This window comes from Echiichthys vipera (assembly GCF_963691815.1).
Source record: "Echiichthys vipera genome assembly, chromosome: 13".
In the NCBI taxonomy this organism is placed as follows: Eukaryota; Metazoa; Chordata; class Actinopteri; order Perciformes; family Trachinidae; genus Echiichthys; species Echiichthys vipera.
Window position 1 is genome coordinate 25,329,782 of NC_139838.1, and position 14,540 is coordinate 25,344,321.

The 14,540-nt window shown below is 43.4% G+C and overlaps 1 protein-coding gene across 13 annotated transcripts in view; it reads left to right on the forward strand.

Annotated features, from left to right (window-relative positions):
• macf1a (microtubule actin crosslinking factor 1a) overlaps positions 1 to 14,540 on the forward strand; it is a 281,499-nt gene that overhangs the window by 162,020 nt on the left and 104,939 nt on the right. For all 13 annotated transcript variants that reach the window (XM_083925588.1, XM_083925598.1, XM_083925594.1 and 10 more), the window contains 13 exons: positions 197 to 292; positions 862 to 987; positions 4,334 to 4,486; positions 8,328 to 8,482; positions 11,407 to 11,533; positions 11,631 to 11,814; positions 11,969 to 12,135; positions 12,415 to 12,593; positions 12,682 to 12,820; positions 12,917 to 13,110; positions 13,361 to 13,520; positions 14,221 to 14,304; positions 14,431 to 14,538. In XM_083925588.1, coding sequence (XP_083781714.1) covers positions 197 to 292; positions 862 to 987; positions 4,334 to 4,486; positions 8,328 to 8,482; positions 11,407 to 11,533; positions 11,631 to 11,814; positions 11,969 to 12,135; positions 12,415 to 12,593; positions 12,682 to 12,820; positions 12,917 to 13,110; positions 13,361 to 13,520; positions 14,221 to 14,304; positions 14,431 to 14,538 — 1,872 coding nt within the window. The remainder of the gene's footprint in view (positions 1 to 196; positions 293 to 861; positions 988 to 4,333; positions 4,487 to 8,327; positions 8,483 to 11,406; positions 11,534 to 11,630; positions 11,815 to 11,968; positions 12,136 to 12,414; positions 12,594 to 12,681; positions 12,821 to 12,916; positions 13,111 to 13,360; positions 13,521 to 14,220; positions 14,305 to 14,430; positions 14,539 to 14,540) is intronic.

Here is a 14,540-nt window from a genome sequence, read left to right on the forward strand (position 1 = left end):
AGACATTGACATGAAAGGCTCATCAATAGTGAGGAAAATAACCACAATCACCAAAACAGAGGAAGAACATTTGAAATAATTAAAACCTCTGACCTGCTAAACAACATCCCTGTTAACGCCCTTTGGTAGCTTGTTGTGTGTGTGACTGTAGTGTGACACTGACACCCTCTGTCTCCTCCTCTCTGATTGTTCTCAGGCTTACAGTGCAGCCCTGCAGACTCAGTGGCAGTGGGTGAAGCAGCTGTGTGTATGTGTGGAGCAGCATCTCAAGGATAACACATCATACTTCCAGGTGACGCAACTACCAGGCCGAAATATCTGTAGAGTTTTGCCCACATGAATGAATCTCCTAGAAATATGGTTAGGTTGTTAATCCAGTTTCACTCTATTTTTCACTAAATCCTCTTTGGTGGTGCAGAAGCTCAATAAGTTCACAGTTGGGTTTGTGTTCGGTTCAGTTTGTTTTGGACATGAGGGAAAAGATAAACATAATCTTTCTGATATTCTGTCTGTTTTTTATCAACAAATGTTATTTTACCCGACTTATAAGATGACGGTGCATCCTCAGATGTTACATTTTCTCTTCCACATGATCTCCACACGGTACTCTTACCTCTTCACTTCCGTAAGGGGACAGACAAGTCCTGCATGCACACAACCGCAAAAACCTCTTTCCCCTGATGGAACAGAAGAAAATTCAGCTCACGTGTAAACCGGACTGTGAACCGACACTTTGTTTAGTGTACTGTAGTTCAGTTTAGCATCTCTACTCCATTACAGAAAAGAGAGCAAGAAAAGCCATGTTCACTGTCCTCTCTCTGAAAATCCTTCTCGTGTTTCTATTTCTGTGTCTCGTGTCAGTTTATGGGCGATGCGCGGGACTGTGAGTCGTACCTGCGCCAGCTCCAGGAGACCATCAAGAGACAGTACACCTGTGACAAGAGCAGCAGACTGAGCAAACTGGAAGACCTGCTGCAGGACTCAATGGTACGTGTCCCTCTTCATTCGTCTAGAAGAAGAAGAATTACTTTATTAATCCCGCAACGGGATTATTCATGTTACACACACAGGCTCGAAATACACACACATGCACAAACAGGACCTATATATGTGCAATAATGGAGAGATGTTAGAGCGAGGGGGCTGCCAGTGACCGGCGCCCCGAGCAGTTGGGGGTTTGGTGCCTTGCTTAACAGCACCTCGGCAGTGCCCAGGAGATGAACTGGCACTTCTCCAGCCACCAGTCCACGCTCCATTCATGGGCCACACAGGGACTCGAGCTGGCGACCCTCCGGTTCCCAGCCGAGTTACCTATGGACTGAGCTGCCGCCCCAACAAGTATATTGTATACTCAAAGTGTAATTCCAACGCAAATCATCCAATGGTCTTCTTCGGCATACATCAAACAAGCCATTGAGACAGATTTTTCGTGTAACAACTATTAACGGAGAAACGGAGAAATAGCTTACATCTGGATGTGATTCGCTCGGGGCAGTATGGTGAAGGCTCGGGGCAGTACGGTGAAGGCATTCAAACGTCTTTTTTAACCACTAATACTGCTCCAAAAAACACCAAACCTCTGCAGCAGCATGAGAAGAGTCCCTACACACATATTGACTCACGTCGTGCTGTATTGAAGAAGACTTGAAACTAGAGATTGAGACATGAATTCATTAGGAAAATGTTTACTGAGGTGATAAATCAAGTGAGAAGTTTAGGCTCATGTTCTCATTGACTTCTATACAAAAGGAAGCCCCCTGCTGGACGTTAGAGAGAATTTTTAACATTTTAACATTTTAATTTTAAGACACCTCACCATTAAATTCACTTTTCAGCCTGAAAAGTTACGTCCGTCTTTGTCATACCGTCTATGGGCAGCTGCAGCACGCCACATGAGGGGTGAAGTCATCTGTTAGTGTGCCTTCGCTGAATCATCCCCCCTGTGGCACATTAGTGAGACTGCCATCTTCACACCTTCCTCACACACACACACACACACACACACACACGCGCACCTCTGACTTCAAGCAGATGGCAGAGTTATTGTGGGCAAGGCGCCACAGGCCAGAGCAGTGAGCGTATCCTCTCAACAAAGAGGTGTGTGTGTCACAAACAGCTGATCTTTTCACAGACGCGTGTGCAGCCCGCAGTGTTGCGTACTGCATATTATTCACACGGTATCTAAAGGTGCTCACATCAGTGTGTGCCCGTCCCGCTTCTGTTTGTGCGTTCGCGTTAATCAGTTCCCACTCTGCTGTGCTGCACGTCTCACTGGGAGAGTGAAGCTGATGCTGCAGACGACTTCGAACGAACGGAAAACAAACAGCTGAACCTTTTGTTTGACTCTCATAATAACTGAGGAGAGGATATTAAATCAGCCTTTTTACAACCTTTCAGGCAGAGATTAGACTTTAAGAGAGACCTTTGCCCTCTCTTTGATTCATTTCCTTTTCCTTTTGTTACCTGATATTAGCTACCATATCTGGTTAGATTATATGTACAGATAAATGTCACCCTGACTGTAATAATATAATATAATTACACCTAAAGTGACTCAGCATGTCACTGAGCAGGAAACACAGTAAAGCTTCTCTAATAGTCTTATTGTCCTCATAGTGTCGGTTGTCGATCCTGTGTAAATAATTCATTTGCGATTCTCCACGTCCCACATTTTAATTTATCTCTGTATTAATTGCCTGTCCTCCTAGCTTTTCATTTGACCCGATATATTAGCGCTGACTGCAGCGAACGCCGTCTCAGTGTGAAATTTGTTTTGCAAGTGTCATGTATAAAGTAATTGAGCCAGCTCCTCTCTTTCTGTCTCACTCTCTTCCTCTACTTCACTTAATCTCTGTCTCTCTGTAGCTTCTGTCTCTTTAATGCATCTTTGATGGCTCTCTCTGCTGGGGGAGAGAAGGAAATGTAATCTAATTCTACCTGTCAGGGTGAAGAGCACACCTTGTAAATGTTTAATAGGTAGCGCCCAAGCTAACACGAGCAGCAGAGTGGAGAAGTCCACTCGTCTCTGGGGCCACATGCTGATGACATCATTTGTAGGACCTGCACTGTAACGGGAAATATTCTCGTGAAGCACAACTATTTGTTTTCACAGTAAAGCAGGGAATATAAATACATAAAAGGAGGTCATTTTACTAAAAAGGACATCCCCAATGTCCTGGTAGAGAGGACAGTATTACAAGAAAATCCACCTTATTCTCAGTTTAACGAAACAAAGTCTGTCCTCCTTCGCAGTGACATTAAACCTCCAGTGTTTAACGTGACTGAGTGTAAGTGTGCACGCGTCTGTGGAAGCGGTCACTGTTGTGAGCTTGTTAGATTACTAGAGAAACGAGTCTAGACCTGTCTGTAAGTCCAAAGCCTGCAGTGTGAAAATAGTTTTCTACCGGCAGCGATGACCTAAAGTCAATGAGAATGCAAAAGGGAATTATTTATTTACCTCGGTGCTGTGTGCAACTCTCCAACTATCCTCTCCTCCATATTCTTTTATTCATCGTCCTCGTTTTCCGCTGCGATCATCCATTTCTGGAGGAGAGAACTCCTTTATTGCACGTGGTCTTGCATCTTTTACCGTTTGACTTCTCGAGTGTGTTTTTTTGAGGTAAACGATTACTAGCATATCCTCAAAGCAATTTCAGTCTAAAGCAACTAGACTTGGTTATTTGTCTAGGAAGACGTTTCACCTCTCATCCAAGAGGCTTCATCAGTTCATGTACGCATCTGACCAGGCTGGGACTGGACCAGGACCAGGACCAGGACCAGGACCAGGACCAGGCTGGGACTGGACCTGGACCAGTCCCAGCCTGGTCCTGGTCCTGGTCCTGGTCCTGGTCCTGGTCCTGGTCCTGGTCCTGGTCAGATGCGTACATGAACTGATGAAGCCTCTTGGATGAGAGGTGAAACGTCTTCCTAGACAAATAACCAAGTCTAGTTGCTTTAGACTGAAATTGCTTTGAGGATAACGACGACCTGGACAAATGAGAACATGCACAGGCATAACTAGCATACATTTTGCATTAAGCTCATAGTCTCACAGAGCTTCCAGCATGGCTGTAGACTCTTAGTCTTGTTGAATCTTTATGCTGTACAGTTGACAGTGCAGGAGCCAGTGTATTTGAATCAGCACCTGGCTCTACTTGTCAATCTATGTAGTCTTTCTAAGCCCAGTGACGTATACTGTGACTCAGAGCCTTATGAATGATGGACAGACTTTTAACCTGATGAAAAGAATCTGTAAAATAAACCGCTGTTACGGTGGGACTGTAACTCCACCATGCAGTTATTGGCAGTTTGAATGATTTCCTCCGTCCTGCAGGAGGAGAAGGAGCAGCTGATTGAGTACCGGAGCACGGTGGCGAGCCTGGTGGGCCGAGCCAAGACGGTGGTGCAGCTCCGGCCCCGTAATGCAGAGAGCACCCTGGGAGCCACGACGCCCATCAAAGCCATCTGCGACTACAGACAGATAGAGGTATGGGACGCATCATTTAATACACTTTGTTTCCTCTCAGAAAATGGTAACTGTACGCTTCTGATACTAGACATCTGTTGACCACACTCTCAGATATCTGTGTCAATGAATACAAGGAGCCCTTCGACCTCCTCACCACTCTGTTGTTTTACCCCTCACCACCAACCACCTCCTCTCTGCACTGCACTTCCTCTCCAAGCCCCGTTTCCACATACACTTGCTCTGTTTTAGCTCCTTCGTCCATGCTGTTAAATGGAGTTTTATTGTCTTTTGATTGATGAGTACATCTACACAAATGATTCTCTCGGCCTAGGAGGTCCATATTGATGATTGGACTACTGCGGCGCTCGTACAGCTCCATCGTCTCCCTTGTGTTCAAATAGCAGAGCTCAGTTTGGAAGCTGAATAAACACAAATCACTGATGTAGTTCTCACAATAGATCTTTGCCTTCGCTCTCTTCAGAAAACTCTTTATGAAAGCCCAAAAATAGCCACTTGGAGGCCACGGTGCAAAAGTAAAAGTACCGGTATAGTTATGTAGAAATGATCTCTCTGTAAATTCTACTTACAGCTATGACGGATTGATGGGAGAGGAAACAACAAAGGGAAATCCGTTGCTTTTGTTTTGTTCGGGGTTTTTTTTGCACTTATTCTCTAATCTTTGAGTTTTGGAAAAGTATTGGATCATTAGAACATTTATTGAAATTAAACCATGTTTTATTTAGAGTGGAAATTACTATTTGGTGCAGTCGTTAACAACTCGGACATTTGAAAATGAGATCCGGACGACGCATGTTTTAAATAACGATGGGTTGTATTTGTATCTTTATTCATCTTAAAGGAAGAAGAACAAATACATTCCTTAATCAGCACCTAAAAGGGAAATTCTTTCTGTAGTGAGATGTCAGAGTGAGGGGACTGCCCCATGGGAAAGCACCTTGAGCAGTCGGGGGTTAGTGCCTTGCTCAAGGCCCACTCAACAGTGCCAGTCCAAACTCTATACGTGGTCTGAACGGGGACTTGAACAGGCAACCCTCCAATTCCTCGGTCACGTCCCCATGGACTGCACCGCCCTCTAAATTGGAATGACAAAGTATCATAAAACAGAAACTCAAGTCAAAGAAGAACTTTAAATTGTACTTTAATATGGTATTTTAAGAAATGTGCTTGGTAAAGAAATTATTTTGTGACTTGATTTCCTTCAGTGCCACTTTAACATAACTCAGAGACACGAGTGAAATCTCTCAGAGGATCTGAAAGCCAGTAAATTATACATCTGTCTCATCGTCTCCGCAGGCTCAGTCGAAAACCAGCACCTAGCACTCCAGCAGCGCGGACACACTGCGGCCCCTTATGCTGCTATATTTAGCTCGCCGTGTTAGATGATTCAGGGTCAGTTTGTTCACTGAAGCATACCGTATGTGAGGTGTTGCATCCAAGGTGAAGAAGGAATGTGGTTTGGTCGTCTACCGCATCACTGATCTTAATAAAAAAAGAAAGGTGCACGCTGCCACAGAGCTGACACAAAGCAGTGTGTGTGTGCTGATATTCACCAAGCCTCTGGACGAACTAAAAGTAATCTTTCTCTCCTTCACTTTCCTGTGTCTCCTCCTTTCTCTCCATACCCTCATGTACCTGTTTTCCCCTCCTCCTCCTCCTTTTCCTCCTCCTCTTCCCTTCCTCTCGTCTGTCGGCTGGGCTGGCAAGACAAACGTTCAGGTATAGCTGCCTATATTCTCCCTCTCTCACCTCAGACTCGTACACTGCACACACACACACTGCGCCGCCCTGGTTGCCCCTCTCTTATCAGCTGATGTCAGGTTTCACTGTCAGTGATGTAACGTGTGAGGTTGAATAAAATCAGTTCAGCAGTAGGTGTGTATGAACTGGGTCTGTGCACCTTTCAAACTAAAATTGTGAATGGAAATTGGAGCCTAATCCAATCTGAATAATATGCATAAAATGTGGTTATTATTTTAGATATCCAAACATGGATTAACCTTTGCATCTGCACATTTAAACATTTCATCTGGTTTTCTACAGTATTTGCTGGCAAAAATAGATGACAAAACCACCGCAAAAAGATGCAAAATGACTAAAAATAGATGAAAAACCACCACAAAAAGATGCAAAATAAGTAAAAACAGATGCGAAACCACCACAAAAAGATGCAAAATGAGTAAAAACAGATGAAAACCACCACAAAAAGATGCAAAATGTCTAAAAATAGATGTAAAACCACCGAAAAAAGATGCAAAATTAGTAAAAACAGATGCAAAACCACCACAAAAAGATGCAAAATATCTAAAAATAGATGTAAAACCACCACAAAAACATGCAAAATCAGTAAAAATAGATGCAAAACCACCACAAAAAGATGCAAAATTAGTAAAAACAGATGCAAAACCACCACAAAAAGATGCAATATGACTAAAAATAGATGTAAAACCACCACAAAAAGATGCAAAATGAGTAAAAACAGATGCAAAATGACTTCCAGATGACCCTTTATAAGACAGGTAGTTCTGTAATGTGTGCACAAATCTGATGACTTTGAAAGTGGTAGTGTGTAGGTGCCATTAATGACACTTAGAGATGTCAGGTTTTCTGATGTCCTGATTCCTGCGTCGTTGCCCTGTAAAAACGGATCTCATACGTTACGTAATGTTTGTGTGCGGCGGTTTGTTTTGTGCGTGAGAGAATTGTTCAGGAGGAGCTGTAAAAATGTTACAGGGAACTGACATTTCAGCCTCAATCTGCTAAAAAAGGGCCTTAAATCGACAGCGTGGGAGCATTTTGGATGTCTTTAAAATGACCAAGGAGTTGTTGTAGAAGATGGATGTACAATTTACCAAATGTTCCCTCTAAGAGTGACTGTAAAAAGAGTCCGACACTTTGATGTAATCATCCACCCCTTTATGCTCAACTCAAGGTAACAACTCACAAAAACACAGTTTCGTCTCTGTGTGTCCACCATTTATTCAGTCTCCTGTTGCTCATGCTAATACCTTCACCCTGACCACACAAGAAACAGCATCAGCTTTGATAAGGGCAGGTGGCGATCAGTGAACTGCACTGCACTGAATTAAACACGGGCCTCTGAGGCTCATTCAGTCAGTCAGACAATAACAAGCCACAGCTTTAAGCTCAAATTTACATTTCATGTATACTGTGTGTGCACAGCTTTGCATTATTGATGTATAGATGATGTGTGTGTGTGTGTGCAGGGGAGGGGTGAGAGAGGGTGGGGGGTGGGGGGGCAGTACAGTGGTAGCTTTTTCTTTAATGTGCAGCTCTAAAACTCTTCCCCACAGTCATTGCTTTGCCTTGTGTTTATTCACTAATCCCAAACTCTTGGTTGTGTCCTGTGCTGGGTTTTTTGTTAAATCACCGTGTCGGCCACATCTTTTCCTCGTCGGTGTTTTAAAACCCAGCACAGGGGTCAGTTTGGAAACTATACTTGCTGCTTTCACAATAAAAGTCTTCAGTTTAAAGGTGCAAAGCAGCTTTCAGTCCACGCGGCACCGCTCACGTGTCAAGGCCTCTGACGTCATATCATTCAGGGCTTCTGCTAACTTCATGGAATCCATGAATGTTTGCATTTTGAGTTGCGTTATGAGTTTGTTGCTTTTTTTTGTTACATGCTTTCACTTCTCTCCTCTCTCGCTTTCCTCCTCTTTTTCATCCAACCTCCGCTTCACCCGTTACGTTTCCATCGTCACGTTCTCTCCATCGCTTCCTCCTTTCTCCCTTCCTCACTCCCGACATCTGTCTTTCCATAACCGTTTTTTTTTTTTTTACATCCATCCTGCACACACCCCCCCCCCCCCCCCCCTCTCAGATCACAATCACCCGCGGCGAGGAGTGTGTGCTGGAGGACAACTCCCAGAGGACCAAGTGGAAGGTGATCAGTACGACAGGGAACGAGGCCATGGTCCCCTCGGTGTGTTTCACTGTCCCACCTCTGAACCAGGAGGCCGTGGACACAGCCAGCAGGTGAGACGCGCTCGAAGCGTAACATGGAGCACAGTCAGTGTTGTTAAGTTGGTGATGAAGTGTGTGTTTTACGCTCCCAAGTGGTTACGGATCAATAAATAGTGAGACAAAGGGGACTATTTCTACTCTACTACGACAATGGCTACAAAAAATACTGGTTTGTAAATATTTCAGAAAAAATAATAGACACATGAATTGACTATTTTACTAAAAACATATATAAAAAAATGTTTTAGGGTCTTAAATTGTACAATTTTTCATTATAAAGCAGGTTGAGGTCCTACGGTATATAAATACTGCAAAAGTATGAAAGCACAAGCTGTCAGGACATCTATACGGCTGTGATCTCACACTATACTTTATATATTTATATATATTTTATATGAAAGTGTCGCTACAGTGTGCACGTGTCATTCCCCGGCTGCAATGACTGTGCACATGCTGCAAACCAGTAACGCTGACCAATCAGAGCAGACTGGGCTTTTTTCAGGACGGGTTCTTAAAGAGACAGGCGCTAAAGCAGCGTTTCAGACAGAGGGTGGATAAAGCTTATATTCAGACAGACAGTGTTGTGTTTTTGGAACATTAAAGCATTTAAACATGATCTTAATAGACTAGAAACACAAATACAAGTAAGGACCTGAACGTTTGCTAAATATGGGACCTTTAACTCTAATATGGGACCTTTAACTCTAAATATGGGACCTTTAACTCTAAATATGGACCTTTAACTCTAAATATGGACCTTTAACTCTAAATATGGGACCTTTAACTCTAACTATGGGACCTTTAACTCTAAATATGGACCTTTAACTCTAAATATGGACCTTTAACTCTAACTATGGGACCTTTAACTCTAAATATGGACCTTTAACTCTAAATATGGGACCTTTAACTCTAAATATGGGACCTTTAACTCTAAATATGGACCTTTAACTCTAAATATGGGACCTTTAACTCTAACTATGGGACCTTTAACTCTAACTATGGGACCTTTAACTCTAACTATGGGACCTATAACTCTAAATATGGGACCTTTAACTCTAAATAAGGACCTTTAACTCTAACTATGGGACCTTTAACTCTAACTATGGGACCTTTAACTCTAAATATGGGACCTATAACTCTAAATATGGGACCTTTAACTCTAAATAAGGACCTTTAACTCTAACTATGGGACCTTTAACTCTAACTATGGGACCTTTAACTCTAAATATGGGACCTTTAACTCTAAATATGGGACCTTTAACTCTAAATATGGGACCTTTAACTCTAAATATGGGACCTATAACTCTAAATATGGGACCTTTAACTCTAAATATGGGACCTTTAACTCTAAATATGGGACCTTTAACTCTAAATATGGGACCTTTAACTCTAAATATGGGACCTTTAACTCTAAATATGGGACCTTTAACTCTAAATATGGGACCTATAACTCTAAATATGGGACCTTTAACTCTAAATATGGACCTTTAACTCTAAATATGGGACCTTTAACTCTAACTATGGACCTATAACTCTAAATATGGACCTTTAACTCTAAATATGGGACCTTTAACTCTAAATATGGACCTTTAACTCTAAATATGGGACCTTTAACTCTAACTATGGGACCTTTAACTCTAAATATGGACCTTTAACTCTAAATATGGGACCTTTAACTCTAAATATGGGACCTTTAACTCTAAATATGGGACCTTTAACTCTAAATATGGACCTTTAACTCTAAATATGGGACCTTTAACTCTAAATATGGGACCTTTAACTCTAAATATGGACCTTTAACTCTAACTATGGGACCTTTAACTCTAAATATGGGACCTTTAACTCTAAATATGGGACCTTTCACTCTAAATATGGGACCTTTAACTCTAAATATGGACCTTTAACTCTAAATATGGGACCTTTCACTCTAAATATGGGACCTTTAACTCTAAATATGGGACCTTTAACTCTAAATATGGACCTTTAACTCTAAATATGGACCTTTAACTCTAAATATGGGACCTTTATCTCTAAATATGGGACCTTTAACTCTAAATATGGGACCTTTAACTCTAAATATGGACCTTTAACTCTAAATATGGGACCTTTGACTCTAAATATGGGACCTTTAACTCTAAATATGGGACCTTTAACTCTAAATATGGGACCTTTAACTCTAAATATGGGACCTTTGACTCTAAATATGGACCTTTAACTCTAAATATGGACCTTTAACTCTAAATATGGGACCTTTCACTCTAAATATGGACCTTTAACTCTAAATATGGGACCTTTAACTCTAAATATGGGACCTTTAACTCTAGATATGGGACCTATAACTCTAAATATGGGACCTTTAACTCTAAATATGGGACCTTTAACTCTAAATATGGACCTTTAACTCTAACTATGGGACCTATAACTCTAAATATGGGACCTATAACTCTAAATATGGGACCTTTAACTCTAAATATGGGACCTTCAACTCTAAATATGGGACCTTTAACTCTAAATATGGGACCTTTAACTCTAAATATGGGACCTTTAACTCTAACTATGGGACCTTTAACTCTAAATATGGACCTTTAACTCTAAATATGGGACCATTACTCTAAATACGGGACCTTTAACTCTAAATAAGGGACCTTTAACTCTAAATATGGGACCTATAACTCTTAATTAGGGACCTTTAACTCTAAATATGGGACCTTTAACTCTAAATATGGGACCTTTAACTCTAAATATGGGACCTTTAACTCTAGATATGGGACCTTTAACTCTAAATATGGGACCTTTAACTCTAAATATGGGACCTATAACTTCAGGCTCAGTGTTTCGTTTAAGGCAATGTTTAGAGGGACAAACACACAAATTGGTTCTGGATATATATATGTGTGTGTGTGTGTGTGTGTGTGTGTGTGTGTGTGTGTGTACAGGGCAGAGCAGCTGTACCAGAAGGTCATGTCTCTGTGGCATCAGCTGCATGTGAACATGAAGAGTGTGGTGTCGTGGCACTACCTGCTCAAAGACATCAGGACTGTCTCTGGATGGAACCTGGACACGGTGAGACTCTGCGTCTTTCTTTCCTGTTTTAATCTGTCCTCTCCTCTCCTGCTCCGTCGTACTTACCTCCGCCCTCGTCGCGTCTCACCCCCGTCAGGTTCGTTGTCAGTCTCCGGCAGAGCGTCAGCAGGTCCTGGATCACCTGGAGTCCCAGTTGGCCGACTTCCTGTCCGACAGCAAAGAGAGCTCCGTGTTCACGGCGGGCGAGAGACGAGAGCTGGAGAAGGACGTTCAGCAGGCCCAGCAGCACTGCGGGGACCTGCTGCTCAACATGGAGACCGGTGAGACCTCCTAAACACTTATATTACCAGTAAAGTACGTACAGCAAGTACACGTATCCTTCTACTGTGTTGTAAAAGTGAACGGCTGCGGTGTTTCTGCTCGTGCCCAAAATAACCTCTGTCTTCTCACCTCTCTCTCTCTCTCTCTCTCCAGTGGAGAAGGACGAGTCGGTCTCTCGCTCGTACCTGTCGGAGCTGCAGAACATCACCCTTCGTCTAAACGAGGCCGAGCAGAGACTGATGAGGGGAATTCAAACGCCGCCTCCCAGCCGGCTGTCAGGGGACACTGCTGACACCGCTGTCCAGATAGCAGAGCAGGAGGTCAGTTTGAGCCCCCTCTTCTGGTTGTTACGGGCAATAACTCCTCTTTATGACGTTGATATTGAGTTGTGTCAGTTAATGTTTCTTAATTTTGTTTTTGTGGAAACAAAAAAAACTATAAAGACGTGATGAAAAAAGCTGCACCCCAAGGAGATTGATTAGTTTGTGCTTAAGACAAGGGGCAACAGAGGTTTATGAGTCACAGTTGGGTCAGTAGGACATTACTTTACCCCTCATTTTGCTCTTCATCTTTACTCTTTGACTCACATTCTTGCCCAGAAGCTGCAGTCTGAGCTGGACGCCCTGCGCTCGGGTTTGGGTGACGTGTCTCGGCGCTGCGTCAGTTTCTTCGAGGAGAAGCCGACGTCCTCCAGCGTTCCCGTCCTCCGGTCTGAACTCAACCAGGCTGTGGAGAAGACGGACAAACTGCACAACCTCTCGACCGCCTACCTTGAAAAGTGAGCGCTTCTTTTTCTCCTGCTGTCATTCAAGAATATACAAAAGTCTTTCACTTACAAAATGTTTCTTTACCTTTTACCTCGGCAGGTTAAAAACGGTGGACGTCCTGATGCGTGGCCTGGATGAAGCGGAGAGCCAGGTCAGGAAGAACGAGAGCAGACTAAGTGAAGAGGATATCGTTCCTGCTGACACAACGTCAATTCAAAACCTCAGAGATCAGCTAGGGGTATGAGACACACTGTTGCATGAACTCTTCTCATCGCTCATGCGGTGCAGCTCTGTAACGTTCTGCATCCGTTCTGTTTTCTCTCCCTCTCTCCAGAAGTGGCAGGGCGAGCTTGTCGAGCAGGAGGGCGTCTTCCAGTCTCTGAAGTCGGAGGTGGATCGGGCCAAAGAGGCGGGGTCTCAGCTCAGCAGGCTCCACCCGGACCGCAGCCCCGAGCTGGAGCGCTACCAGGAGACAGCCAATCAGATGGCAGAGAGGTGGAGCGGAGTCAAGAGACAGATGGAGACACGGTGAGCAGGACGGGGTGGAAAAGAGAGGAGAGGAGGATTAATGCTAAGGATGTCATGATACCAGAATTTTAAACTTCGATACAATACCAGTACAAAAAGAATTATCACAGCAAAAAGAAAAAAGAAAGAAAAGTATTGAAGTATCCATTTTTGAGAACCGTAATCAATGTGTTTAAATAACAGAGTGAGAGTGAGTCTACTGATGTTCTCATGTGCGTGCGCTGGCATAAACCTTCCTGTGTTGTTGCAGACGAAGCGATCTGGAAGCTCTGGGCTCGGCCCTGCAGCAGTACAGAGACGGTCACTCTGCTCTGATCAACTGGATCGAAGAAACGACGGAGAGACAAGAAAACACACAACCCGGACAGACGGACAGCAAAGCGCTGTCTGAACAACTGGCCCAGCAGACGGTTAGTGACACTGATTTCATGGAGCTTTGATGGCCGGTTACCAGGAAGGACAATGATAAAATGCTTTGCAATGAATCGTAGGAATGATGGAGTCCACTTGTGATAAAAATGTTGGTTTACATCAAATGTACACAGACGACATTATTCCAGAGAGAAATGACATAAAACATTAAGAGAGGTCGCTCCTTTTTGTGGAAAATGTGACTCAGAGCTCACAGCTACGTTCTCTGTCCCAAGAAACAAGGTTACTGATGATGTGTTCACTGTTCAGATAGAAGCGGACTCACTTTTAATAATTCTGGGGAGATCTAAGGATGTGAGGAAACTTAAACTGGCACAACGCATTCTCGTATATGGACTTATCTTTGCAAAAAACGCGTCCTTTTATTTTGGAAGAAGTCCCCAAATTAAAACTTTGGCTCACAAGACCCAGGACCAGGTGGAGAGATTATATCTCCACACTGGCCTGGGAACGCCTCAGGATCCCCCAGTTAGAGCTGGTTAATGTGGCCCGGGAAAGGGAAGTTTGGGGTCCCCTGCTAAAACTGCTGCCCCCGAGACCCGACCCCGGATAAGAGGCTGAAGATGAGATGAGATGAGAAAACAACAGAGAGAAAGAAACAGAGAGAAACTACAGTAAATGCATCTGACAGCCTGAGATGAATGATTTGCTTTCTTTTCGTCTGACTCCATTTTTCAGGCATTAGTAGCTGAGATTGAGCAGAATCAGGCCAAACTAGACGAGTGCCAGACTCACTCCAAACAGTACTGCACCTCAGTGAAGGTAAGAGACAAACAGTCAAGAATACATGTTTAAATGTGTTTGACAAATGTCAAAACTCCAAAATAGTCCCTCTGGTATCGTGATTGCACGGCTACATTTGTTCCTACTCACGTCTGTATTCTGTAGGATTACGAACTGCAGCTGATGACCTACAGAGCCTTCGTAGAATCCACACACAAGTCCCCTGTCAAGAGGAGGAGGATGCACTCTTCCTCTGACGCCATCACTCAGGAGGT